Source organism: Aspergillus piperis (genome assembly GCF_003184755.1).
Source record: "Aspergillus piperis CBS 112811 unplaced genomic scaffold BO85scaffold_5, whole genome shotgun sequence".
NCBI classification, from domain to species: Eukaryota; Fungi; Ascomycota; class Eurotiomycetes; order Eurotiales; family Aspergillaceae; genus Aspergillus; species Aspergillus piperis.
In genome coordinates this window covers 1,705,446-1,731,664 of record NW_020291595.1, presented here as the reverse complement: position 1 = coordinate 1,731,664, position 26,219 = coordinate 1,705,446, and the positions used below count along the sequence as shown (strand labels likewise).

Genomic DNA, 26,219 nt, shown 5'->3' with positions numbered 1-26,219 from the left:
GCACCAACTATCAATAGCCAATTGGGTTATCTACACATAAGTCTCACAGCACATAGACAACAATAGTTGACATTCATGCCTGAATAGTATAATCCAATGGAGAGCCCCGAAATAGGGCCCCTTCCAATGACCGGAGTGGGGGTAAAAATATAGCAAGTTGGCGCACTCATTGTTCAGCATCACATAGTAACATCAACCGCGATTTCTCCACACATTTCACAGATACCTAAAATAAAATACGCTCATGAAAGTGATATAGACCGGAATCAATAGTAAATGTCGACGATGACCTAGCGGCGCATGCCTCTGACGGACGTTGGATTGTCGAACTGCCTCAGAAGGAAACACGGCACGGGGGTCACTCGGATGAGTATCGAAGACTGCTTTCCGGGGAGGATATTGAGGCCGCCATATCACGCATGACAGTGGGACTAGGTGACAGGTAAGAATTATGTAGCACATGAGAACAACAGGAGGGTACAGCAAGGTGGTCATAAGATGAAGTTGCCAGTCGGGATGATGATGATGATGATATCTCTCGACGATACCGATCACCGAATGGAAGATGCCGGCGAGGACTCCAAATACAAAGAGGACGTTGAAGCCAACTCTAGCATCCCATAAGTCCCTTTTCAACTGTGTCATTCGCGTGGGGACCCTGCTGGGATTGTTCCAAGTGTTCTGGACACTGCCTGTCACTAGGGACCTACCCCCCTGTGAACCGAATATATGGAATTGTATGAGAGTACAGATTCGGTCTTTGCCCGGTTTGTCAGTTATACGTTGTATCTATAGTGTCGGGGTTGGGAGACGGCAAGACCTACCTGCACATAACCACAGTTCACCAAAATGAGTAAATACGGATAAGCGGAACCCCATTGCTGCCGCCTTCAGCCATTCGTACAGGGAAACGAGTCCAAACGCTACCAGGGATGATGGGATCTGGACCTGGAGTAGATGATGTGGCACAAGCGCTTGACGTGATATCAACGCAGGAGCGATTATCGCACAGCCGATACTCTGACCTAGTGGTGACAAAACCCAATAAATACCAAAGTATGCCATAGAGTATCTCAACGGAGTCGGGATAGACTCGGCGGATGGTGTCCAGGGAGTAGCGATCATCTCTGTCAGGCCAGTGAGCCATCGTCGGTTCTGCCGGACATGACCTTCCAACGAGGTTGGCACGCGTCCCAGTTGCAGCATTTCAGTGAGATATACGACGCGCTTCCCGTACGCTGGCAGAATAAACGATAGAGTGATGTCCTCCACTTCATTCAGAGTTGGAAATCCGCCCACCTGGACGGCTAAATCGCGGCGCATAAGACATCCCGAAGTTGTTGCTAGACTCGATCCCATTTCGTCCATCTTGGGCAAAATCACCTCAAAAAACATTGCCAGGCTTTGATCAAGTGGGTCCCCTTGGGGAAGGTTATAGTAGTCTTGTCTTGAACTTACAATTCCAACATTGTCATCCTCCAACATATGAGGAAGCGTGGCTCGCAGAAAGTTGGGAGCAGGCAGAAAGTCTGAATCAAATATGGCAATAAGCTCAGGCGGCTTGTCCATTCCTCCCTGGATATCAAACAAGCCAAAGTTCAGGTTGCCTGCTTTTGCAAAGACTTTCTGGCTCGGCTTAGTTCCTCTGCTGTAGTATGGGAGGTTTGGCCAGGTATGTTGCAACTCTTCTACCGCCTGTCGTAGTTCCAGAGAGTTTCCATCATCCAAGATGAGGACCCGGAATGCAGTTTGGGGGTAGTCGATGACACACGCTGCACGTATGGTATCGCAAATGATCTCGATTGGTTCACCGCAGCATGGCAGCATAATATCTACCGAAGGCAATGCATGGTTCTTAGTTAGATGGAGTCGTTTTGACGTTTCCCCTGTCCGTCTAGGCAATTCAATGCTCAGGGACTGGTCTATAGATCATCAAGGAAAGGTGGACGACCATAGTTAGACAAAATCACTATTTTTGGAATCACTTTTCCATAGGATCTAGAACATACAAGTCCACAGGGCTTCGAATATCAATACCACCCACATCCAGTAATTGGTCTCAGGCGCACATATCAGACATGATAGCCGTAGCGCCATGTAAAGTGTGCAAAAGGACAAGCTAACCCGGCGAACATGGCCGACGTACGTCTGGGCCAGTTGTCTAATGGCTGGTTCCATTGTTTTGAACGTCTGAAAAGAGTTGTTATGCCAACTATGGTCAGCAAGGTTAAATGGTTCCGATGACACCTCCGACCGTAGAAAAAAGTGTTGATAGTTCATTTCTTTCGGGGACAACAGGGGGTTTTAGACACCGTGGCTGCTGACATGCCAGCAAGAGACTACTGTATAGTAAGTATGCAACAAAGTGATTTCCGTCTGCAGATGCCTCTCTAGGCATCGCATTGCCCCTCTTTCTGGCTATTGTATGTTATACGTCGAATCTACCACTTCAGTGCACGCGAGTGATAGCTCCTTGCTTATCATTGCATTTTCAAAATATCAGCACACCATTTCGGCGAGTTATCTTCGATCTACATGATCATGCAGCAGAAAAAGTAAAAAAAAGGGGGAAAAAAGAAAAGAATTGAGACATGTGATACTATCATCAGTCAGAAGCATACATGAAATCTACAGTCTTAGTGGATTCCATATCAATGAATGCCCACGATTGGGTGGTGGAGTAAAGTGGGTGATGATGCCCAATTAACTAACTACATAAGTAGTTTATATCCGTGGACGACATCTGTCCGCGAATGGGAACCAATGCATGATGCAAGACGAAATATCCCTCATCATGCCTATCTCTCCGAGAGTCCGAATACCACGAGGGAGTCGGGCCGTCAACGACCAATGAAAGTATTAGCGTTGCGGTTAGGGCGCACTGGAACAAAATGTAAGAACTCTATAGTACCATAGCAGCAGAGTGAAATTCTCACTCAACAGGGGTGCAGCACTTAACGCCGCGCTATGCCAACTCGGATTTTAGCCTCATGATTTCCTAGCCCGCATGAAACTGGGACATTTGCCAATGCGGACAAATGCGTTACATCGGAAGTTCAATGGTAAAGGGCACCGCATTGGCCTCGAGCAATTTATCCAGTTGACAAGTGACTTTTGACGTAGATCACTTTGACACCTCCATTGAACCACTGGTGGTTTTACCCATTTGCTGACATGACTCATGGCCTGGATCAGGCAATCATGCATACCCCTGCTGTCTTTACACCGACAAACTAATGGCCACATATCCAGAAGCCCATGTCATCCTGAATACTCACGACGTGGAAGGGTGGCACCAGTCCATGGTAGCCACGGTCCTTCGCTTCATTCCGATCGGCCTTCGTGGACGATACTTCGGTATACGGACAGGATGGCGGCAGAGCTCTATGAATATGATAGAGCCCTGTGGTTCTATTTTTGCAACGAGGAGAAAGGTGACAAGGTCAAGCAAGTGTTTATGGAACACGATAGGTACGTTCACAAAGTTGTGCCACCAGAGAGGTTGCTGGAGTTTCATCGTCAGAATGGGTGGAAGCCGCTCTGTCGGTTTCTGAACCTTAGAAAGTCACAGACTCCATACCCTATGAGAAATGACTCTGGAGGAAGACAGGCGGCTATGGACGAACTCTGGAGGAGATGTGTACGGCGGGGTATCATGAAGATCACTCCGTCGGTTATTGCAGACTAGGGTTATAGCTTGTGGTCATGTTGCGTTCCCGACCACACTCTCACTTAGGAAAAGTTTTCCGATGCAGCTGCCGTAAAGAGTACTCCATTGATCATGTCAACCTTGTAGACATCTCGGTATGTCCACGCCGAACTTTCACCGCCATCGATGAAACGGCATACAGCAGTAGTGCTAGTGGCACGAGAGCAATGGAATTGGCGATATGTATAAGTTTGAGCTGTCACTTATAGCCAACCACTCCATGCACATGGCTCAACGATTGACGGGAGTTTGCTCTGTCGCTGAAAGATCCATTTTTGAGCCGATCATGCAATACTACCTAATAGCCTCGATCTTTACCTGATCTCATGGTTAATGCTTGCCCAAAATCTAACAATTTTCTGAATCAACGATCTCGAAATGAAGAAAGCTGTTTTCCACTCTGAGATTGTAAGGCAGTAGGAACTTCATTGATACATGTTCAAGCTGCTCTTAATGGAAGACCTTTTCTCTTGCGATGGCGTCTTCCAATCTTCCTGTTTAAAAATGAGAATGCTTCTATATTCTGCCTGCTCCTACCAAACGTAAAGCCTACCTGGCTCTCTCATCAACTGAAGCTCTCTGAAGATTTTGCAGCTTGTTATTACCCCTTATGCCCGTGCCGATGTGAGATCGAAATATGCCAATTGTCATCCCCAGTTCTAGGGCAAATCTGAAGGATTCGGACTGCTTTACAACGTTGCTAATCGGGCGCCACAAACAGCCGAGCATTACTGGATGAGGTCGAAAGGACGTAACGGAAGAATGGTTGGACGTGATAGGTGATGATACTACTGTAGACTTTTACGGCATGGGGAATCCTATCTTTGGAGCTTGGGATGCGATAGTCGTGCCGGAATGTAATTTTAACAGGCAATGGCTGCCGTCCTTCATTGTATCTGCCGAGTCTCCTCTATGGAGGTGTTTAATCAAGGACGCTTACCCTATCCCAGTTGAGCAATACTTCATTCCTTGCATCGAGCAGTTTATCCAAAACAATACCTGTCGCAGCACAGTAGTGCTGCAAGCTTGGCAAGCACGGCTACACAACGTCCACACTGAGGAGTCAGAAGTTTAATTCTCTCGGAGCATATCTGAAGCGCCGCGTTATATGGACGGCGCGTTTAAGTAAGTCTTAGGCAATTGTAGCCATAAGTCCAATGGCACTCGCTAATTCGATCCTCTGCCAGTCAGATGGCATTCGCTGTTGATTTTTACGGAAATGTCGCAGCAAAAAGCTACAATCATATAAATGACTATTGGGGCTGGGAAAAGGAGCTCCTTGCCTTTAAGAAAGATAGAGATTCTAAATGTATAGTACTGTTCAATCAACCATGGACGAGTGAAAAGTATGACCTACAGAAATATTCTGAGGCATGAGACAGAGACAGTTTATCATTAAATCCATATAAGAGATACTGCAGCTGTTACAATGGGCTTTTATTTAGCAAAACACAGCCAATGATATGATATAAAATAGTATCAGGATGGATACAAGTATGTACCTTTTCACAGGCAATAGTGTACAGATCTTGGCTTGTTCTTGGTATCATTCACACGCTCTAAAAGTATTTATGATGCTTTAAGACGAATTAGACAGGAATATACATGCAGTGAAGCACAAATGGACTGTTTTATATCGGTCGTCTGGACTGGAGTGATATAAACGGAATCAATTCCGTACTATGCGAGGCCCTTCACGTCCGACAGCCGTGTCATGAACCTCTCACTAGCTACTTTGTCTTATATCAATCCGGAAATCAACACTCCAACAACAGATAGCTAAAAACTGTTACGCGGATGATCATACGTACTCAGCGCATGGGCATTCGAACCCGCAAAGATGGAACACAAACAAGGACCGTCTGACCGTCCACCAAATCATTTAAATATCAATTACAAACAGTTCATGTTCCTGAGGGTGCACATCGCTACATTTTAGTTCCAACAATAGGTTTCTCGAAAGATGTAAGGTCTTAGGGGAGCCAGCAGGAATCTTGAAAAATGTTGCACTACATCCCAGGATCACTATATGCCTGAGAGGCACATTCTTGATCACGCAAGTACGATCAAATTATAATTTGCGCCTATCCCCATTCTAGCTATATATTTACTGAATGTCAGCCCATCAGGATATAACTTAAATTATCCGCTGCGAACGCCCCCTCATCATAGGATGTTGTTCCCTATATGATTCCGCTTCAGATATACCGTAGCTCATCAGTTTTCTGAATACAAACCGCCTCGTTGTCACGAGAATTGCTGGATTCGCCTGTTCCCCTACTGGAATGTTGAGGGACGTGTCAGTATCATCGTGCAGCGCCATAGCTAGAACAAGGACACTCAGTGGTCGGTGGGCTTGTTGTGTGATTCTTTACGGTGTTTCACGATGATTTTCTGAGGCAACATGGGGCTGTTTTTTGTCGATGAACCCGGCTTGTGGTGAACTAACGAGCCTAGGGCAAACATAACTAGCGCTGACTCCATTATGGATTAAGGGAGTCGTATGTTCGGTATAGTTTAAATTATAATACCCACTGCATATCAATGCTGCCATCGAGGGTCGGTCAAGTAAACAATCGAGGTGCATAAGCAGGCCTCATTCTGTATATAACCTGATTGATATTTATGTTCTCTTCGAAATCGCGAGTTTTGCCACAACGTATAATTGCCAAAGATACCTAGGTGCTCATTTCAGAGTGCTTATCCTCTCTAAGGTTACTTGGGTGACTATGAAATCAGATCCTCTCAGGTGGTTGGTGATCTAACCACGTGACCAGGCCGACTGGTATAATTGCTTCAGCAGTAGCTTAGACAATACTATGCCACATCATCTACCTTAGGATAGATTGATAGAGCCGAAGAGCCTAGACTAGTCATATGTGTACTGCAAAAGGGCACGTCGGACCGCAATTGCAGGTGTGCAGGAGTAGTCGGGCGGGCGATTGGCCTGCCGCTGTCAAATTGGTCGAACCACGTTGTTGTAACGTTCGGTAATGCATTATTTCCTAACTCCGCTTCCCCCCATCCCGTGACCAGCCGGGCGGTGAGGAAGGAGGGGTCGATACCAGCCTGCAGTAAGCAGCTACAGTGTAGAGACCCATAAAACTTCATTACAAGCTAGACATATAATATTAAGATGTGACTGCCATGTTTACTGTTTTATTTCCCTCCTATTAATCTCCCTTGAATACTTGACAATGTTTTCTCCATTGAAAGCAAGCTGACCAAGATGATGAACATGAAGATATTGACCAGTGGAACTAGGCCGCGATTGGGTAAGCTCCATACCTTAATTACCCACTCAGGATGGCGGGAAAGACCTTCTCTGGTACAACGGATCATGATATCAGCACACTTCAGCACTCTTTGCCACCCACCCACCTGAACACGGGATCACCGTTGAGAGGGAGGTTGGAGGTTACAGTAAGGTGGCTAAAGATACCAGAAGAGCTCGTGTACGGGAAAGAGAGGAGCTATGAGCTCTGTAAGCTTATAGTAACTGGTCATTGGATGACCTCTCCAGAGGAAGGTGTAATTTGCCCATAAACCATGGTCAACTCCCATTACCTTAGTTCCAGTCAGTCTGTGCTTGCTGGGAAATGCGGGCTCCCAGAGAGGAAATCGGACAAGGTATTGATGATGAGTCCTAAAATTGTGCAGTAAGTAGTAGTACTAGTTCAGCCGTCATTACGGATACTCATCCACAATCTACCCTTATTACCCAGTATTTCCTTTCATTTATAACCATTACGATAACGAGGACTGGCGGGCACTGAAAAAACAAAAAAGAGAGAAGAAAGATAGTAGATACTAGAGAGGGTAAGAAAAGTAACCGACGCTAAGCAGTGAAACGGTAAGGAAACGAGGGGCCCGACAAGAAAAAACGCACATCCCAGATTTGAAATCGGAAAAAATCCCACCAGCACAAAAAAAAGTGTCCCCACCCGCCGCCCTCTCGCTTTCCTTCCCTCTTTTCCCCTCTTCCTCTCCATCCGCCCTCTTCCCTTCCCTCTTCTCTCTTTTTCCTTCCTTCACCTTCCTCCGCGAAGCCATCTCTGTCTCTTTCCCCGGAGCAGCGCACATAGGCCTTTCTTGTCCTATTTGATCACTCGGTCGAGCTAGTTCTCGATCTTGGTCCTTTGTGTGTCGTTCTTCCTTTTTATTTTCTTTTTTTTACGAAACCCCGCCTCTACGGCAGTTGACGAGAAAAATCAGTCAAGATGGTTAAGTACGTTCACCCACACACTCCCGGTCAATCTCTATGGCGATGCTATACCATCGCATAGATGGGTTGAGGGGTCGGCATCATACTTTTGGAAACTTGGAATAACGTGCTAACGATGTTCTCTATAGCTTCACTATCGAAGAGGTCCGTTCTATGTTCCCCGCACCCACCTGCATCGGACTGCTTCTCGACACCTAAGAGGGCAACCCCGGCCCAGTTATGGGAAAAGCAATCAGTCAACGAGGATGGAAGTGTACTAATGCTGAAAATAGATCCGCGGCCTGATGGACCGCCCGGCCAACATCCGTAACATGTCCGTCATTGCTCACGGTATGTACTTGATCCAGGTCTTGGCATCATTGATGGCCATTTGTATCTCGAATTTAGCTCGCTGACTCGCAACCATAGTCGATCACGGAAAGTCCACCCTTTCCGACTCCCTGGTCCAGCGTGCCGGTATCATCTCGGCTGCTAAGGCTGGTGAGGGTCGTTACATGGACACCCGTCCCGATGAGCAGGACCGTGGTATCACCATCAAGTCCACTGCCATCTCCCTCTACGCCAAGTTCCCCGATGAGGAGGATCTCAAGGAGATCCCCCAGAAGGTCGATGGCTCTGAGTTCCTGATCAACCTGATCGATTCCCCCGGTCACGTTGACTTCTCCTCTGAGGTCACTGCTGCTCTGCGTGTCACTGACGGTGCCCTGGTCGTCGTCGACTGTGTCTCCGGTGTCTGTGTCCAGACCGAGACTGTCCTTCGTCAGGCCCTGACCGAGCGTATCAAGCCCGTCCTGATCATCAACAAGGTCGACCGTGCTCTGCTCGAGCTCCAGGTCTCCAAGGAGGACCTGTACCAGTCCTTCTCTCGTACCATCGAGTCCGTCAACGTCATCATCGCCACCTACTTCGACAAGGCTCTTGGTGATGTCCAGGTCTACGCCGAGAAGGGTACCGTTGCCTTCGGTTCCGGTCTCCACGGCTGGGCTTTCACCGTCCGCCAGTTCGCCGTCAAGTTCGCCAAGAAGTTCGGTGTTGACCGCAAGAAGATGCTTGAGCGTCTCTGGGTATGGAGCAATGCATCATCGTGCTATTGTATGAACATCGCTAACAATCAAAACAGGGTGACAACTACTTCAACCCCGCCACCAAGAAGTGGACCAAGTCCCAGCCCGAGGTCAACGGCAAGCCCGTTGAGCGTGCCTTCAACATGTTCGTTCTGGACCCCATCTTCAAGATCTTCCAGACCATCAACAACGACAAGAAGGACCAGATCCCCACTCTCCTTGAGAAGCTTGAGGTCAAGCTTTCCAACGACGAGAAGGACCTTGCTGGCAAGCAGCTCCTCAAGGCTGTCATGCGCAAGTTCCTCCCCGCCGCTGATGCCATGTTGGAGATGATCTGTATCCACCTTCCCTCCCCCGTTACTGCCCAGAAGTACCGTGGTGAGACTCTCTACGAGGGTCCCTCCGACGACGACTGCGCCGTCGGTATCCGCGACTGTGACCCCAAGGCTCCTCTGATGCTTTATGTCTCCAAGATGGTTCCCACCTCCGACAAGGGTCGTTTCTACGCTTTCGGTCGTGTCTACTCCGGTACCGTCCGCTCCGGTCTTAAGGTCCGTATCCAGGGTCCCAACTACGTCCCTGGCAAGAAGGAGGACCTGTTCGTCAAGAACATCCAGCGTACCATCCTGATGATGGGTCGTTTCGTCGAGCCCATTGAGGATGTTCCCGCCGGTAACATCGTCGGTCTGGTCGGTGTTGACCAGTTCCTGCTCAAGTCTGGTACCCTCACCACCTCCGAGACTGCCCACAACATGAAGGTCATGAAGTTCTCCGTCTCCCCCGTCGTCCAGCGTTCCGTTGAGGTCAAGAACGCCCAGGATCTGCCCAAGCTGGTCGAAGGTCTTAAGCGTCTGTCCAAGTCTGACCCTTGTGTCCTGACCATGATCAACGAGTCCGGTGAGCACGTCGTTGCCGGTGCTGGTGAGCTTCACCTGGAAATTTGCCTGAAGGATCTCGAGGAGGACCACGCTGGTGTTCCCCTTCGTATCTCCGACCCCGTCGTCTCCTACCGTGAGACCGTCGCTGGCACTTCCAGCATGACTGCTCTGTCCAAGTCTCCCAACAAGCACAACCGTCTGTACCTCACTGCCCAGCCCCTTGACGAGGAGGTCTCCCTGGCCATTGAGGCTGGCAAGATCACCCCCCGTGACGATTTCAAGGCTCGTGCCCGTCTCCTTGCTGACGAGTACGGCTGGGATGTCACCGATGCCCGTAAGATTTGGTGCTTCGGTCCCGACACCACCGGTGCCAACTTGCTGGTTGACCAGACCAAGGCCGTCCAGTACCTTAACGAAATCAAGGACTCTTTCGTCTCTGGTTTCCAGTGGGCCACCCGTGAGGGTCCCATCGCTGAGGAGCCCATGCGCTCTATCCGCTTCAACATCCTTGATGTTACTCTGCACGCTGATGCTATTCACCGTGGTGGTGGTCAGATCATCCCCACTGCTCGTCGTGTCCTGTATGCTGCTACCATGCTTGCCGACCCCGGCATCCTGGAGCCCATCTTCAACGTCGAGATCCAGGTCCCCGAGCAGGCCATGGGTGGTATCTACGGTGTCCTTACCCGCCGTCGTGGTCACGTCTACACCGAGGAGCAGCGCCCTGGTACTCCTCTCTTCAACGTCAAGGCCTACCTGCCCGTCAACGAGTCCTTCGGTTTCCCCGGCGAGCTTCGTCAGGCCACCGGTGGACAGGCCTTCCCCCAGTCTGTCTTCGACCACTGGTCCGTCCTCCCTGGTGGATCTCCTCTTGACCCTACCTCCAAGCCTGGTCAGGTCGTCACTGAGATGCGTAAGCGCAAGGGTCTCAAGGAGCAGGTTCCCGGCTACGAGAACGTAAGTTGAACCCCGTATACTAAGTTGTATCGATGAGATCCGAAGCTAACCTATATGAACAGTACTACGACAAGCTGTAAAAACCTTCCATACAAGCCGACTAAATTTCGAACTTGTGATGGATGGAATCCTCTGTTTATGAGATTGACGAATGCAATACCCTGTCTACATTGAGGGGGAGGATATAAAAGAAAAACAGCTTAATGTCGTATGTGGATTTTCGACCGCTTAGAGAAGTAGAATCGAGCTGTGCACGAGCATATGCGATGGCTTCATTTTTACGTTAACGACCGCGAGGGATTTTCCATAGCTCCTTTCCTATTCCCTCGATTGGACATGAAAAAAATATGATGGTTTTCAAGTTCATTATCAGTATATCGTCACTTTAGACTCGTAGTTGGCTTGTAGGCCAGATAGGAGATTAGTAGCACCGGTGGTGACGTGATGTGGTAGGGCAACCGGGCAGCTCACCCAGCGTAGGTCACGTGGGGAGACTGTCATCCGCGTCGCTCGCGTTTCCCCGGCTTTTTTGGTCCGCAAAGCTCTGTTGCTATCTCCTCGCACGTCTTTCTTTCATCGCACTATGATTTGCGTAAATCTCTGATCAAACTTACCGGCAAGCCTTTATTTTGTCACTATATTCATCATCCGCATTTTGACGCCGATTTTGATCCCTGACCCAAACCTCTTTTCGGGCGCCGCCAAGTAACGCCTGCTGTCTCTATAAGCTCTTCGAGGCACTATTCCTTTCGGCAACAGTCGCCTGCCACGGTTTCAACCTTGCGCGGCAACATGCAGCTCACCGAGGATCAAGCGACTGAGGTGAAGTCGTGGGTAGTGAGGAAACTGGAAGATATGTAAGGCTCATCTGCCCGGCGACTGATTTTCCACGACGTTCCCTGCGCTGAATCACGAGCTAACGAATAACTCGCCGGTCCAGATCGGATGCCGATTCTGACGTGCTCGCCGATTATGTCCTGGCGCTTATCCGAACAGATGCCCCGGATGAGGAGATCCGGAAGGCTTCGGTGGACAATCTGGAAGACTTCTTGAGAGAACGTTAGTCATGTTGAGGTACTTGCTTGCGCAGAGAAAGCGCAGTTGGCTCACTGGCTTTTCTTGCATATATAGACACCGTTCAATTTGTCGATGAACTCTTCACAACGTTTGCGCCCAAGCCGCAGCCCGTTCAAACCGCCGCGATGTCCCATGATGGTGCTGCAGGATCAGCTTCGGAACAGCAGCAGGCCTTTGGAGCTCCCTCCGGCCCAGCAAATGGCCCTTACGGCATTCCACAGTCGCAAGCCGATGGCTCCAATTTCAATCGCAAGCGTAACTACCACGAGGGATTCCAGGCCGATCAGGAGCGCGACGATGGACCCCACCATCGCACATACAAGACCCCTCGCCGGGGACGTGGCGGTGGCCGGGGAGATTGGATGGGTAGGGACGGCGGCCGCGCAGGACCGGCTGGTCCGGGACAGTTCCATCCTGGTGCAGCGGGATTCCCAGTGATGCCTCCTGCGTTCCCCGGCTTTGACCAGAATGATCCGATGGCAGCGATGATGGCTCTACAGAGCATGGGCTTCCCTCAGATGCCGGGCATGCCTCCGATGCCGATACCACCCCCGGGCGCCGGTGCCGGCCAGCAGCCGGACAAGATGGGACCCAAGAGTTCGGAGCGGTGTCCGTTCTACGAGACTCAGGGTATCTGCTACCTTGGCGCTACATGCCCCTACCAGCACGATGCCATGCCAGGGTCCTCCAAGGAAGATGGTGAGTTGGCCGATTGATTGCGTTGGCCGCTAAACGAACTCTGCTAATGATGGGGTTTTTTCTTTAGAATACGATCCAAAGTCCTCCAACCTCATTACCGACTTCCAAAGGCGCACGGATACACCTATGCGAGGCAGCGACAGAGGTCGTGGCCGCGGTCGTGGTGGGGACCGAGGTGGCTTTGGAGGCAGGGGACGACGCTCCGAATTTTCTTCTGCTGGGCCTAACGAGGATACGACGATCACGACTATTGTCGTTGAGCAGATCCCTGATGATAAGATGGACGAAGCCACGATCCGAGAGTTCTTTTCACAATATGGCGAGATCACTGAAATCACTCTGCAACCACACCGGCGACTGGCCTTGATTACCTACGATAACCACGCAGCTGCTAAACGGGCATGGTCTAGTCCCAAGGTGATCTTTGATAACCGATTCGTCAAAGTCTACTGGCATAAGCCCAAGGGTGATCGGAATGGTGACCATCGGTCTCCTGCCGGCGACGCCATGAACGAGGGTCCAGCCTTCAACCGCGAAGAGTTCGAGAGACAGCAAGAGGAAGCTCAACGGGCGCACGAGGAGAAATTGAAGAAGCGCAAGGAGACTGAGGAAGCAAAACAAGCCCTCGAGCGACAGCGCGACGAGCTCCTTAAGAAGCAGCAGGAAGAGAAGCTTCGTCTGATGCAAAAGCTTGGCGCAAAAGAAGGCGGTGATGGCAGCGCCTCTCCGGCCGACGAAGCGGGTGTGTCACAGGAGAATGCCAGTGACCAGACCCAGCAGCTTCGTGCACAGCTGGCCGCTCTTGAAGCCGAAGCGAAGAGTCTTGGTATCGACCCCAACGGTGCTGGTGCGAGCGCACCGTACTCCTACCGCGGTCGCGGAAGAGGCTTCGGTGCTCGTGGTGGATTCCCGCCCCGGGGCCGTGGTTACGACCCGTCCTTCCGCGGTGGATATCGTGGTCGTGGCGGCGCTGCTCGCGGCAGAGGTGGTGTTCTACGTCTCGACAACCGACCCCGTAGGGTGGCTGTCTCCGGTGTGGAGGCCAACTCTGAGAAGGACGAGGCCTTGAGACAATACCTCATTGTAAGTTTCCCGCCTCCAGTTCTACCCTATTTACGCTTTCAAAGCTAACCCAGTATACCAGGGCGTCGGCGAATACGAATCCATCGAGCCCAACCCAGACCAACCCGACTCAGTCATCGTAGCCTTCAAGGAACGCTACCTAGCCGAGAAGTTCATGTTTGGAACCCGAGACATTCCCTCGGTAGGCCAAGTCCAGCTCACTTGGGTCCCTAACCCCCCTATCACCCTCCCCGCCAGCGGCGCAACATCCGGCCCTGGCTCGGATACCAACAAGACAGGGTCAGACGAGGACATGGTAATGGACAACGCATCGGGGCCATCCATGTTACCGGAACAGAGCGGAGCACGCAAGGACGGCCCGCATGATGTGGACTACGATGTGGCAGAGGTGGATGACAGTTGGGGAGTGGAGTAGAGTAGATCCTACCTACCTACTTTCGAGTGTAACTTATGCTCATGATGGGATGGACGGATGGATGTTTTGATAGAAAGATACGTCTGCACTTATTTCATACTCCTGGCGTCTTCTGGGGAAGGGAAAATGGTTTCTTTCTTGTCTCGTTGCATAAAGTAGTCGTCGGTGTCTTTTTCTTTGATCCTTATTTGCTTTGATGTGATAGACTCTGCTGGGTATGTATATGTATATGTATATGTATGTATGTACCTGGCTCGAATTTCTCTGGCCTTTAGGCTTGTACGATAGTTATGTGACTCTGCAGATGCAACTGATGGGTGATGATTCTTTTTTAATGCTGGTTGCATATCTTGATGATAATATATTCAGATGTAGCCACCATCCTATATGACTAGGACCAAGTACGGCCATCACGAGAATGTTGTATTATGATTATTGCAACTACTTCTAACTACTATTCCGATGAGCATACAAAAGAAATCCTCGTCCATCCGTCATTGGTTCCTCCCTTATCTCCGTACCATGGCATATATACCTCTATTCGAGGCAAGTCCTTCAGAGGAATTGCCAAATGATGCAATTTCATCATCCAGCAACAGCCCTCAAACGCCTATGCCTCGCTCAATGATAGAACATTGGGTCCCCTTGCGCCGGCTCCAGACTCTCCCATGCCTCCAAGCTAGGAGCATCTGCTCCTTCATCCCATTCCACAACGCCATCCTTAGGACACTCTTCGACGTTGGTGGGTTCAAGAACGCCATATTTTACCAAGTTCTCCAGGCCGCTAGCCACATAATACTGTGTGCCACCCCCAGGTTGACCGAACCACGGAGCAATATCCCCTTTCTGGGCAATTAACGGCTGCTTCACCTTATAAACATAGTAGTTGAACTGCGGGCTATTCGGATACTTAATCAGGTTCTTCGGCGGGATAGCTCGTGCGCTGTACTTGGTGCCCAGAGGGGCCAGAAAACCACCATAAGGACTGCCGAAGCGGTCCACACAGCTGCCAACGCGAGGTCCTCCTGGTAGAGAGCCGGTTTTGAATCCATCATTCGGCGGATACTCTAGGTCCTGCCAGGGCTCCACATCCCAGTGTCCCCACTTGAAGAGCCAGTCGCGAGGACACAAGCCGCCATACCAATCCCAGCCCTTGAATATCTCGGTCCAATTGCCCCCAAACTTGGGATTGTCCAGACCCAGTAGCCTGTTCTCGCAGACACACTCTTTACAATAGAATTTCTTCTGGGCGGCGATGGCCGGATCCGGCGTTATGTCACCGCACATGTTGGGGCACACGATCCCGATCTCGTCGACGTTCGCAGCCTAGGTGAATTAGCGTGAGCATGTTCAAGACATCATATACCTATTGGCAGTCGCTTGTACTATACACTTACTTCCTGCGCATACGCTACAGAGCCCAGGAATGGGAGCATGAGCAGCGCACGAGATATACACACCATGATTGTTGGCAAGTCGAATTGTATGGTTTCTGAAGCAATGCGAATCAAATTGGAACGAAGTAGACGAGCTTGAGGTCGAAAAGCAAGACCCGTAGTCCGCTGCTTTCTGCAGCCTTTATACACCTATGAAAAATCCATGTCTTCACGATCCTCAACTTTTACTACTTCGCAAGGGATGCAGTCAGCCATTGTGTATTCATACTACCACCCATACCAATGCCAATGTCGGTATGCATATCACCAGTCAGCATCTACTATACTTGGTAAATAGCTACTACTCACCTGACGTATACCATTTCCATCCCTTTAGTGTGACACCGGAATTACTTACCGAGGCAAAGAGAACAGCCAATCTACAGGGAAACCGTGGAGGAAGTGGGAGCTGGTGTGTGAGACAGGAGAAAGGCATGTCTGACTGCAATGATCTGCTAGCCATATTCACCCGAACTCCACGAAGAAATATGTTCCTAACTGCAACTACTTACTCGTACGAGTAAGAGCCAAAGTAGATCGCAGAAATGCTTCAAGTCATCTGCCAATTTATGAAGAGTAAGTATCGGCATCGGTAAGCCCGGGTGTATGGCATGGAGTACGGCAGGGTTCGTTCGGTATCTATTTGCCGATCCCCGCGGAGCTTTTTGATCCTCTACCGGAAGGAGAGAATCACTTTTCATGAATTTTGTTGTTGATGTTGATGTTGATGTTGTTGTTGGCTTTGGGCCAGCAAAGCCTGAAGATCCATTCGTTCACTAATATCGTTAGTGTTTCATTGTATGCCTAAGGCTAGTTACGCCTGCTTAGGGCTTGGATCTTATTTCTGAAGCTATTGCAAGGTTATTGTGGTCATACTACTATATCTCGTCTACCCCCTTGTCTACCTGCAAAGTTACTCCAGCTAATTATTGACTCTATAGAAGTTGTTTTGATTTCAATACTAGTAACGGCACATACACCCCAGTCCTCCGACACCTACTGACTCCGCTGCCCAAGGAACAGGGCCCGTGCAATACACAATCCCCATCGCCAACACTACACTTCAGCTACTCAGCTACTACCTAATAATCCTGAAGACCATAGACTCTCTCCATCGGCCCAGCAGCCTCCCAAGCTTCATTAACCTCAAAAGTCGTCGCCCCGACCAACTTAAGCTTGCCGTCAATTTGCAACTGGGTTACATTTGCATACCACTGCCAGCCACCTCCAGGTTGACCATACCACGGCAGGATCTCCCCACCCAAAGCCACAAACTCCTCAGTCACATTGAATCTCCAGTAGTTGTACATGGTACTACCATTGTACTTGTTCAGACTGCTTGGCCCGATGGAGCGCTGTGCGTACGGAGCGTCCGCCGGGGCGAGATAACTGCCATTTTGCGTGCCAAAGCGGTCCACTAAGGTGCCAACCCCTAGACTCACATTCTTAGGACAGCCATTGAAGCCATTGTTGGGTGGATAGACAAGTTTGCTATAAGTGGGGTTGAATCCATTGTCGGTCCAGTTCGCCCAGGTACAGAGCCAATCTTTCGGACAGAGGCCGCCCAGCGGAACCCAGTCGGTGAACATGTCGGTGAAGTTGTCGGTCGGTTGGAAATTGGACCATCCTAGCAATTTGTTCTTGCAGATGCAGTAGTCGCAGTAATAATTCGTGTCGGTCGGATCCGGCTCTATGCCGTCGCAGGCATCGACGCAGGTTGAGGGATAGTCTTCGGCCTGTCGGAGGATGGGGGGTGGTGTTAGTGTACGTGCTTCTCCGCTTCCCCACTCTCTTTACTATGTATATACATCCATGGTATGATGAGAGAGAAGGGTTGAATTGGGACTCCGTACCTGAATTGCATGAGACAAAGTCCCCAGTAACGGGACAAGAAGTAGTGAGACTCGGGCAAGGATAACCATCGTGATTACTAGGTACTACTAGTAGGTACTGCGACGAGCTGGAGGCCAGTTAATTTGTATGACCTATCTGAAAGACTGAAGACTATATCCTTGAGATGGTAATACTGACTTATATATCATTTTGTTTTCCATCCATCGTATCACCCACAACTATGCTCACTATACACCCAAGAAAGGGGGGGGGGGAGAAATCGAGAGATGGATTGAAGGACATACCTAGACACCATTCCTTACCATATGGATGGAATGCTATATACTGAGCTACGAGAATGTAGATACACCCAAGCCAGGAAACGCCTAAGTACTAAGGACTAAGTACTACATAATGAGTGCTGCATAAAGCTTCAATTGTATTTGGCTTTGGTATCAAATATATTGGGTAAATTGAGACAGATTGTACCCCCCCCCCCCTATACAGCCACAAGAACGAACGAGAACCCTAGCAGCACTGATTATCATCTACTCATCCATTTAGATAGCCCTGGTACTACTCCTACCCTAATATGACAAATATCTGCTAGACCCAATATGGAAAGAACTCGACAGGAAGTATGCGGGGAATAGGACGGAAGGGCCGATGCGTAGCTGTTGGCGGGCTTGGGCTTGGCTTAGCTGGGAGAGAGAGAGGGAGGGGAAAGGGGCGCGTGTGAGGCTTGTTCAGGCCAAGCTGAGTGAAGAAAGCAGTTGTGGTACTGGTAGATTTGAGGGCCTATTGAGAGGTATACTACTGTCCAGTAGGTGAGTTGCCTGGGAGGGATTGATTGCTTCATGAGTGGAGGGCATTGCTGTATTCATTTATCATTTGGAATACGAAAAAGACTTACAGTGGAAGCGTGGAGAGACGAGCTAGTCAAGGATTACCGTTGAAAGGGGGAACGGATAGAAAGTCCCGCGGAGTACTTGTTGTGGAATGGAATTTGTGGCTTGGCTTTCAGGGCTGAGAGTTATTCTCCAAGGTGCTTTGGAGTTGCTATAACACACAGGTTCAAGTTACATTATTCACTTCCCAATGCAATCAACTATACCGGGCCCATTGATCCTGCATGTTCTGCGGAACAAGTTCAACCATGTATCCATCCTAAGCAACCGTCAATAACTTGGGTACTGTGATTGATTGAGTCAGGTCTGCCCACCGGATCAGCCACACACGCAATCTGATCGTAAATCTCCTTGAACTTTGGATGTATATCCCCCGTCCCCAAGCCGCGATGCTCTTCCCAAGCACTGAGAGGAACACTGCCCCTGGAACTATCCCCAACCTCTTTCAGCACGTGTACACCATCCCCCCTCAGTCGCTCGACAGCCGCAGGAACATCCGGGACAGTGAAACCTAGATGGCCAAATCCCAAGTTAGGAGGCAAGTTCCCTGTAGACACCCTAAACTCTTTATCCTTCTCAGTCCCATGAGTATGGTAAAACTCCAGCAGCCCGATGGTCTGGGTGAGTTCACGGACCTTGGCGACTCGGTAGGCCCAGGCAGAAAGGTCAGCGCGGTCGCTAGGAGTGGGGGGATAGCCAAGATAGTACATGGTGAAAGGGCCGGCGTTCATGGTGAAAATGGTGCGCATGCCCATGAGATCGACGTAGAAATGCAGAGTGCGCTGAGGATCTCGGATGCGGAGCATAAAGTGATTCAAACGGTAACCGACCGTGTCGGTTGTCAGAGGCGGGTCGGTGTTATGACCCCCAGGAAGATAGATGCCAGCCTCGAAAGGGGATGATTGAGATGCGGAAGGAGTTGCTTCATCCATTTCTTTGGCGTGACGAAAGATTGTAGCTTGGAAGAGCGCAAGTAGTTTGCGCGCAAGTCGGAGGAAACCTGTACCAGCAATAGAACCAATGCGCGCGGGATGCTCTACGTAGCGAAGCCCCTTATAGGAATTAAGGAGCACAATGGTGGGAGATTCTCCAAGTATGACCGAATAATGACCTGTTTGAGCAGATAGTGGCATTAGTGGACCATGGAAACATGACGTTGAGAACGCCACGACCGTTCCTCTCGTCTGAGGATATAGTAATCGCAATTGTAAGAGTAATCTAGGGCTGGCCTGAACCAGATATTTGACCCAATCTAAGTCCGACTCCAATAGCGATTCTTCAGGTTCGGGTACCAAAGAGTATATGCAAACCAGGGCAAATGTTGCCCCTGTCCTGTTGATGACTGCCATTTTGAGCGTACATGTGAGCTTAGAAAGGCAGGCAGGCTGAACACCAAGGGCTGTGTCCGAATGCCTCTCATCCACCTCGTCGGTTATGCTCTTGAGAGCTGTCAGGTTGCTTAGAGCCATGGTCCGTAAAGCTGGACTGGGTCGAAGCAAACTTGACTTCGTCATCGCTGTCACTGTCCATTTGATCCAGAATCCGGTCGATCTCGTCTCCAGCGTGCAATTCTAGACCAATCCCTTGATCGTTTGAAACTGGCATAGGTCGACCATGGGGATTACTGACTTGAGAGTCTTGGCTATGGGGCACTCGAGAGGCTGAGCTTCTGGAATCGTGGCTGCTCTGAAATATATTTCGTTGACGTTGGGAATGCTGGGAGCTTGAGTGATAGCCCGAATGTCCAGGACTGGACATGAAAAGCAGAGTTTCGATAGCGTCCTGTTCCATAGCGCTATTTCGATTGTGGTTTTGATGACCAACCGTACCGTTATAAGAAGCCTGACGCATTGGGCCAAGAGGAGGAGTCCCAGGGACCTGCACCTTCTCTGAATTTGCAGCTGGCCTGGACACGCCAACCTCTTGGTAAGAGCGATGTCTGCGATGCAGTGACACAGAAACTTTCGGGTGGTGCAGCGGCTCATTGGGGTTGGGACGTCGACGGCGACTGCGGCTTCCACTTGCAATATCTGCAGGGGGTGCGAGTTTTGGACGGGGATGGGATTTTGGCAGATCGAGGTGTGAGGGTGGCGAGGCATCGGCGGATTGGGCCACAGGAGACAACCGCCCAGGGCCGCTCGGGGTGTAGAAACTGGTTGTTGAGGGTGGATCCGGCGCAGACATTGTGGTTCCATCTGGTGAGCTATTTTCTCCCAAACGCTGAGCCTCTATCTCGCTGAAGGCGGGCAACAGTCCAACCTTAGCGAGAGATTCTGTACTAGGCGATAAGGAATGAGCATGGACGCCATGGATCTTCCTACTCTTCTCAACCTTGGCGGCAGCATACGATAACCGCGTTCGCAGGTGAACGGACAACTAATTTGACATTAGAATTCACATACAAGTCGCCGAAATTGATGTAAGGAGTAAGCCTTACCGCTGCAATCCTGCTCTCACGCGATAGGGAGCCAATACTATGAGAGCGACGTCGATCGGGACTGTCTACTTCGGAAGGGTGGTCCGCTCCAGGGGCATCGACAAGGTGTTTGGAGATCCCAGCTGCAGTCCTCTTCGATGGGGCGTTATGTTTGGGTGGGCTTCCCGGTACCGTCATAGAGGGACTATGGCTCTTTCGAATGGTGGACGCCAATGGCTCAGACCTGATCTGTTGCCCACCAGTGGACGCGCGTATACTCGTCCCCGTGGGTTCTGACGATATTTGGTGGTGCATTATTTCTTGCGTTCTGTTGTATTCGAAGTGCTTTCCTTGCGCGACAGGCGGCAGACCCGTCGGGACCGAAGACTGTGGTAAGTGTCTATTGGAATTAGATGCCGGCTGATCCGATGGTGGCTCTGATGTTATGTGAACCGCCATGGACGACTCCGGCTTAGGTGGCGATACGCCAACACGACTGTTTCTATGATCTATGGTGTCATGATGGCGGCTCCCAGCTGGGCGGCTGTGGTGTTCGGTGGCTTCTGCAAGATTCCGCGACGCAATTTGGGGTTGGGGGTTCTGCACATGTGGGCGTCCGTCTAACCGCGACGATCCACTCATACTGATAAAATGAGCGGCGGAAACCTGACACTGCAGGTCTTCTGAGGAATCTCAATAAGCTCTCGGGTGTGGCGTTTGCACATTCCTCCGATGGCAGCAGAGGAGGCAGAGGGTAAACAATCACGAGGGCTCTCAAACGGCCTGGCGTCTAGCGTCAAATAGAGGCAGATCACCGCCCGCTTCTGACGTTGTTGGACACGGGAAGGTCCGAAGCGGAGCTGTCAGGAGCACTCAGTCCACTGAGACAAAATGCCTGAGAAGCTGTTTGCTGCAAGGGATGGCGTTCGAAGAATCCACACGTGCAAGGCGGGACTAAGTACTAGCAAAAGCACGTTGTTGGTCTCCGCACGTCAATCCCGATGCCTGATGGATCGGCTTGAGGGGCGCGAGGGAAGGATGAGGAGGGATGCCATATGTAGACGAGGATTCGCCTACATGGAGAACAAATTGAATGCAGAGCTAGCGTTCACTGCGCTGGTGGGCGCAGGGCAACATGGGGAAGATCTTCCAGGACCAGCACAGCAACGAGCGACGAGACAAGACGCGTTGCGCGGCGCGGTCACGTGGGGTTACTTCCACCGCATGGTTCAGGCACCATTTTCAGGCAGCCACAGAAATGTAAAAGTCAACACCAACTCAGTCTATTCCTGGTATAGAGCATCAATATATCCACATAAAAACAATAATCCAATAAGAGAAATAAGAAGTCCGACGCTATAGTCGGGTAAGATTCAACGCCATCCACCATGCAACATGTAGATAGATACACATCGACCATATTCACAGTAAACTTTTAACATCCGGTAGAGATCCCAAAAACATGCCGTTGCAGGAAGCGTTGCCTTACTTGCGCTTCTTACCCCCGCCACCTTCACTGTCCTGGTTCTTGCGCTTCTTACCTTCTCGGCGCCAGTATTCATCCCGTTCTCTCTTCTCCCGCTCGGCCTTCTTTTCCAGACCCTCCGCAACCTTCGCACGATACACCTGGCGCCGTTCCTCCTGCTTGGCCGCACGCTTGGCCTGCTTCTCGTTGCGCATGGTATTAAGCTTCTGCATGAGATCTCGTGCCTTCTTCTCTTCACCACCCAGGACCACAGCACGCTTCTGCATGTAGGTCTTGTCCTTCCGACCCTTCATCTTCGTGATCTGGGACTTGAAGGGAAGGTCAGCCGCCAGCTGGCGTGGCACACGAAGAGGGTTGAAGTGACGCTCAGGGCGCTCAATGGCGCGGTAAGCTGAGTCCTTGTTCATAGGAGTAGGAATTCCTTTTTCACGACGGACTTCACCAGTGAGACGCATAGCCTTCCAGCCGTTGTCACCGACACCGTCCTCGTCCAGATCCAGCAAGTTGGTGACAGGGTTGTAGAAGCGGTGGGGCTTGATCGGGTACCATGCGCGAAGGAAGACGATATCACTCATGAGAATCTTGTCCTCGAAGGTAGCACGGAAGTAACCCTCGGGCTTGCTGAGAGCGCGTTTGATCTGACCACGAATACCAGATACAGTCCGGATGGAAGCTCCTTCAAATTTGGCGATTTCAATAGACGAGTTGAACATGTCCTTGATGAAAGCGGTGTTCTTGAAGATCTTGTAGGGTACACCAGTCAGCTTAAGCTTCTTGACAATCTCCGTGTGCTCGTCGACGCTCAGTACGACACCTGTAGCAGCGATGCGGAAGCCCGGGGTCTTGTTCGAGAATGATTGCAGACAGCAGAAACCGGTGTTAGGTGCAACAAGAGGCCCGTAGAAGGTACCAAAGCAGTGCATGTGTTCGGGAGTGTACTTGAGCATGCGGTTACGGGTTCGACTGTCCGAAGTGCTGTATATCGGCAGGGACTGGAAGCGGCGCCAACCGAGAGAGAAGATAAGAGGGTCGTTGCTCTTCAGGATCTTCTTATGCCAACGATGCCTCTTGATGCGGATCTGCACATAACCGAATCTGTCTTCAGTCGGGGCCAGTCCACCCACAATCACAGGGAAGCGGGGGTTGAACTTGGTTGCGAATTCGCAAGGAACGTTCTCAAGCACGATACGTGCATAAGTACCAGCCTTGAAACCTTCCGCACGGGCCCTCGAGGCCGGGTCAAGCATATCGAATTCAGCACGGTTGATGTCGATCTGCTTCTGGAGCTTGGCCTTCTGCATATCGTACCACTCGTCCTCTCCGAATTCTTCATCTCCACCACCGGCCTGCCGGGAGTTGTCCTTGGAGTTAGCGAATCCTTCACGGTCTTCTTCCTCAAAGCGCAGCCTCAATTCTTCCTTCTTCTTCGCATTACGTTCTCGCTCTGCATCCAAATCGACGGGGCCTTCGGCCTCTGCAGCTTCATCATCGTCGGCGCCTTCTTCGTCAGAGAACCCGTCGAAAGCTTCACCAGTCTCCAAGTCTTCAAACTCTCCGTCACCCTCGTCATCCTCATCAAATGCATCATCGACATCCGAATCATCATCGTCGCCACCAGACAGTTTGGCACTGACGAAGCGTTGCCGCAGGGATTCAATCATGTCCGCATCTTGCCATTTGGCTTCTAGTTTGGCGTAGTCGTACTCAGGAACAGCACGGTACTCCGCAGCCTCTTCTTCCTCAACATTTGTCTTCCTGAAGAAAGCGTCTTCGTCCTCTTCAGGCTCTTCATCGTCGTCGCCGTCGGCCTCCTCCTTACCACTCCATCGGCGGATCACATCTGCAGGTGGGATGGTTTCATCATAAAGCATGCGTGACAAGTCAGGGACACGGTACTTAGGACGCTTCGAATGGAGGGCCTTCGCATTGGCAAGCATGTTGTCCTTCCAACGGACCTCGCCATCATCTTCACCGTCTTCGTCTTCGTCATCCTCGTCGCTATCGAGGACCTGATCCTCTACTGACGAGATGGAACCAAGGTCGGAGTCACTGTCGGCAAAAGCGATGTCGTCCTCTTTCTGATGAGCATTGCCGTTTTGTCTTTCCTTGAAGTTGGCCTCGAAATCTGGCGGTGCGGAAGCGTCGACCTCTTCCTCATCACCGCTCAGGTCCTCTTCCTCATCTTGCTCCATGTCCTCCTCGTCCTCTTCGCCCTCTTCACTTTCGAAGCCTTCATCATCGTCCGCCGCATCCTGATTGTCCTGTTCGCCGTCCAGGAATCGAACGTTTCTCTTGTGCTTCCTGCCGACAGCTTCATCCTCGTCATCTGCCTTTCCGATGGCACCACCGCCGCGGAACAAACGAACACCACTGTCTGCCTCACCCAGAAGTTTACGCTCTCCTTGAAGACCGACGACCAATTGCTCTCCCAGACCACGCTCCTCATCGTCCGATTCATCGCCACGATCAAAGTTCGAGGTCTTCACATCGATGTAAACAGCATCCTTGTCAACCAAGACACCACCGACGTCGGACATAGGAGCAAAAAGCAACTTCTGCTTCTCTCCCAGCCTGCGCTTGCTATTCTTGCCGGTGGCTTTAGCCAACTGCTGATCCATATAAGGTGTTGGGCATGGGTCAGGGAGAGACTCGATGCCAGAAACAGTTAAGTCACCCACACCAGGAACATGCACGCGCGCACCAGAAGCCGGGAAGTTGGTGCCTCGTAGGTATCCATAGAGCGCTATCGTCCGATCACACTTCGGGTTTTCTTCAATCTGGGTAGGCGGCGTGATGTCGAGGAATCGATCTGCGAGGGCATAAGGGTGAGAGTTGCGCCAGATGAGCGGTCTCGGGTTCTTCATGACAGACAAGAAGCGGGACAAGTTGTGTACTTCACGGTCGGGGTAGCGGCCATTGACGACTCCGGAAAGGTAGAAAAGCTTGGCACCGTTGTACAGCTCGCTCCAGAAACGATGCTTGAGGCGTTTCTTGGCAGCACGCAGGGTGCTCTGCTTTTTGAAAAGGTCCAAGTGGGTCAGGATACCGAACACATTTCCGGGCATACCGTGAGAGCCCAAAACGTTCAAGAACTCCATAGTCTCCATCTCGAAGCCATAGTTTCCGTCGATCATCAGAAGCACAATATCCGCGATCTTAGCCACATCGACCATGCTGGCGAGGGAGTCGGAGGGGCATTCTAGGAAGGTAAGGCGGCGCCGTTTTGAGGTTACAACAGTCAACGGTCCCTTGGGGGTACTGAGGGTCTGCTTTGTGTATCGACGGATCAAGGACTTGATAAGGGTCGTTTTTCCAACCTGGAAGCAGCGAAGGTATTAGCATGTTGCAATCTTGACAGTGGCATCATTGGTAAAGATACATACCCCCGGTGGGCCAACAATAGCCACCACGAGCGGCGGAGCCTCCTCGGGCAGGCGATCAACAAGAGGCACATGGAGTCTCTTCTCTTTGATCTATGCGGCAGAATGAGCATCAGTGACCGTTGCGTACGGGATTATGAAGAGGGTAGTAGCGCATACATCGTGAGATCTTGCGCCGGCCTTATTCGATTTGCCAGGGTTCGAGAACGCGAAAGCCTTCGGATTCGGGCCTAAGTTGTGATACATCTGTTAGTCGACCATTTTCTTGAAAAAGCGGCGAATCCGACTTTGAAGAAGTACTACATACCGTCGTACTTCTTTTTCTCTTTGGCAGGGCGATGCGCCCTGTTGGATTGCTCCTCCATCTTGAATATACGAGGTCTGTAGACCCCTCAAGAAATCTCTCCCCGGCTCGTGAAAAGATAAAAGCTTTCACCAAAAAGTCGAGCAATCGGCGAGCTGCTTCCGTTGTCCAGTAGCTCGGCCAAAATTATTATTTCCATTTTCTTTCGCCGGAGGGTGTTTTTTCCGAGCCGAGATCTTCCCGCCGGAGAAAATGGGGGCAAAAGGCGGAACAGGAACATTGCTGCCCCAGGCAACGAATTACTAATGAGATCAGTTCTGCGATCAAGTTATCGTCCGGCCCGGTCGAA

At 50.7% G+C, this 26,219-nt stretch overlaps 10 protein-coding genes across 10 annotated transcripts; 4 read left to right on the top strand and 6 right to left on the bottom strand.

The window, feature by feature from the left end:
* Positions 1-216: 216 nt before the first annotated feature.
* BO85DRAFT_458038 (glycosyltransferase family 2 protein) lies at positions 217-2,178 on the bottom strand (the record flags this gene model as incomplete). Its single annotated transcript, XM_025661558.1, has 3 exons — positions 217-758; positions 825-1,922; positions 2,010-2,178. The coding sequence occupies 3 exons, from the start codon at positions 2,176-2,178 to the stop codon at positions 217-219; spliced, it is 1,809 nt and encodes a 602-aa protein (XP_025517939.1).
* Positions 2,179-2,907: 729 nt separating this feature from the next.
* BO85DRAFT_256411 (uncharacterized protein) lies at positions 2,908-3,789 on the top strand. The gene has a single exon (XM_025654983.1). It carries the CDS (start codon positions 3,182-3,184, stop codon positions 3,686-3,688), a length of 507 nt encoding a protein of 168 aa, XP_025517938.1. The 5' UTR covers positions 2,908-3,181; the 3' UTR covers positions 3,689-3,789.
* A 4,082-nt stretch (positions 3,790-7,871) lies between these two features.
* BO85DRAFT_447873 (elongation factor 2) lies at positions 7,872-11,205 on the top strand. The gene is made up of 6 exons (XM_025659802.1): positions 7,872-7,937; positions 8,063-8,078; positions 8,207-8,264; positions 8,343-8,998; positions 9,055-10,833; positions 10,896-11,205. Exons 1-6 carry the CDS (start codon positions 7,930-7,932, stop codon positions 10,911-10,913), a joined length of 2,535 nt encoding a protein of 844 aa, XP_025517937.1. The 5' UTR covers positions 7,872-7,929; the 3' UTR covers positions 10,914-11,205.
* A 181-nt stretch (positions 11,206-11,386) lies between these two features.
* Positions 11,387-14,440, top strand: BO85DRAFT_394079 (CCCH zinc finger and RRM domain protein). Its single transcript, XM_025656909.1, has 5 exons — positions 11,387-11,690; positions 11,774-11,892; positions 11,965-12,609; positions 12,677-13,692; positions 13,754-14,440. The coding sequence occupies exons 1-5, from the start codon at positions 11,626-11,628 to the stop codon at positions 14,105-14,107; spliced, it is 2,199 nt and encodes a 732-aa protein (XP_025517936.1). The 5' UTR covers positions 11,387-11,625; the 3' UTR covers positions 14,108-14,440.
* Positions 14,441-14,615: 175 nt separating this feature from the next.
* Positions 14,616-15,975, bottom strand: BO85DRAFT_511136 (TNT domain-containing protein). Its single transcript, XM_025664573.1, has 2 exons — positions 15,505-15,975; positions 14,616-15,433 (listed from the first exon to the last, which is right to left on the bottom strand). Exons 1-2 carry the CDS (start codon positions 15,568-15,570, stop codon positions 14,729-14,731), a joined length of 771 nt encoding a protein of 256 aa, XP_025517935.1. The 5' UTR covers positions 15,571-15,975; the 3' UTR covers positions 14,616-14,728.
* A 457-nt stretch (positions 15,976-16,432) lies between these two features.
* On the bottom strand, positions 16,433-17,574 carry BO85DRAFT_467634 (TNT domain-containing protein). Its single transcript, XM_025662201.1, has 2 exons — positions 17,397-17,574; positions 16,433-17,279 (listed from the first exon to the last, which is right to left on the bottom strand). The coding sequence occupies exons 1-2, from the start codon at positions 17,463-17,465 to the stop codon at positions 16,626-16,628; spliced, it is 723 nt and encodes a 240-aa protein (XP_025517934.1). The 5' UTR covers positions 17,466-17,574; the 3' UTR covers positions 16,433-16,625.
* Positions 17,575-18,480: 906 nt separating this feature from the next.
* Positions 18,481-19,216, bottom strand: BO85DRAFT_367735 (putative lactoylglutathione lyase (Glo1); the record flags this gene model as incomplete). Its single annotated transcript, XM_025655831.1, has 2 exons — positions 18,481-18,543; positions 18,599-19,216. 2 exons carry the CDS (start codon positions 19,214-19,216, stop codon positions 18,481-18,483), a joined length of 681 nt encoding a protein of 226 aa, XP_025517933.1.
* A 484-nt stretch (positions 19,217-19,700) lies between these two features.
* Positions 19,701-21,015, bottom strand: BO85DRAFT_367820 (uncharacterized protein; the record flags this gene model as incomplete). Its single annotated transcript, XM_025655836.1, has 2 exons — positions 19,701-20,660; positions 20,722-21,015. The coding sequence occupies 2 exons, from the start codon at positions 21,013-21,015 to the stop codon at positions 19,701-19,703; spliced, it is 1,254 nt and encodes a 417-aa protein (XP_025517932.1).
* A 451-nt stretch (positions 21,016-21,466) lies between these two features.
* On the top strand, positions 21,467-22,123 carry BO85DRAFT_256333 (uncharacterized protein). Its single transcript, XM_025654982.1, has one exon. It carries the CDS (start codon positions 21,592-21,594, stop codon positions 22,060-22,062), a length of 471 nt encoding a protein of 156 aa, XP_025517931.1. The 5' UTR covers positions 21,467-21,591; the 3' UTR covers positions 22,063-22,123.
* BO85DRAFT_417717 (GTPase BMS1) lies at positions 21,969-26,017 on the bottom strand. Its single transcript, XM_025657783.1, has 4 exons — positions 25,874-26,017; positions 25,726-25,796; positions 25,570-25,659; positions 21,969-25,503 (listed from the first exon to the last, which is right to left on the bottom strand). The coding sequence occupies exons 1-4, from the start codon at positions 25,929-25,931 to the stop codon at positions 22,186-22,188; spliced, it is 3,537 nt and encodes a 1,178-aa protein (XP_025517930.1). The 5' UTR covers positions 25,932-26,017; the 3' UTR covers positions 21,969-22,185.
* Between the last annotated feature and the right edge of the window lie 202 nt (positions 26,018-26,219).

Bases quoted from the DNA above. Each gene is read 5' to 3' on its own strand.
- BO85DRAFT_511136 (XM_025664573.1), bottom strand. From the start codon at position 15,570: ATGGTGTGTATATCTCGTGCGCTGCTCATGCTCCCATTCCTGGGCTCT. The intron at 15,434-15,504 runs GTAAGTGTATAG...TAATTCACCTAG, and splicing joins CTGTAGCGTATGCGCAGGAA to GCTGCGAACGTCGACGAGAT.
- BO85DRAFT_467634 (XM_025662201.1), bottom strand. From the start codon at position 17,465: ATGGTTATCCTTGCCCGAGTCTCACTACTTCTTGTCCCGTTACTGGGG. The intron at 17,280-17,396 runs GTACGGAGTCCC...ATCCTCCGACAG, and splicing joins CTTTGTCTCATGCAATTCAG to GCCGAAGACTATCCCTCAAC.
- BO85DRAFT_394079 (XM_025656909.1), top strand. From the start codon at position 11,626: ATGCAGCTCACCGAGGATCAAGCGACTGAGGTGAAGTCGTGGGTAGTG. The intron at 11,893-11,964 runs GTTAGTCATGTT...TTGCATATATAG, and splicing joins GGAAGACTTCTTGAGAGAAC to ACACCGTTCAATTTGTCGAT. The intron at 12,610-12,676 runs GTGAGTTGGCCG...TTTTTTCTTTAG, and splicing joins AGGGTCCTCCAAGGAAGATG to AATACGATCCAAAGTCCTCC.
- BO85DRAFT_447873 (XM_025659802.1), top strand. The intron at 8,265-8,342 runs GTATGTACTTGA...TCGCAACCATAG, and splicing joins CATGTCCGTCATTGCTCACG to TCGATCACGGAAAGTCCACC. The intron at 8,999-9,054 runs GTATGGAGCAAT...CAATCAAAACAG, and splicing joins AGATGCTTGAGCGTCTCTGG to GGTGACAACTACTTCAACCC.
- BO85DRAFT_417717 (XM_025657783.1), bottom strand. From the start codon at position 25,931: ATGGAGGAGCAATCCAACAGGGCGCATCGCCCTGCCAAAGAGAAAAAG. The intron at 25,660-25,725 runs GTATGCGCTACT...TCTGCCGCATAG, and splicing joins CCGGCGCAAGATCTCACGAT to ATCAAAGAGAAGAGACTCCA. The intron at 25,504-25,569 runs GTATGTATCTTT...CGCTGCTTCCAG, and splicing joins CTATTGTTGGCCCACCGGGG to GTTGGAAAAACGACCCTTAT.
- BO85DRAFT_256333 (XM_025654982.1), top strand. From the start codon at position 21,592: ATGCCTGAGAAGCTGTTTGCTGCAAGGGATGGCGTTCGAAGAATCCAC.
- BO85DRAFT_256411 (XM_025654983.1), top strand. From the start codon at position 3,182: ATGGCCTGGATCAGGCAATCATGCATACCCCTGCTGTCTTTACACCGA.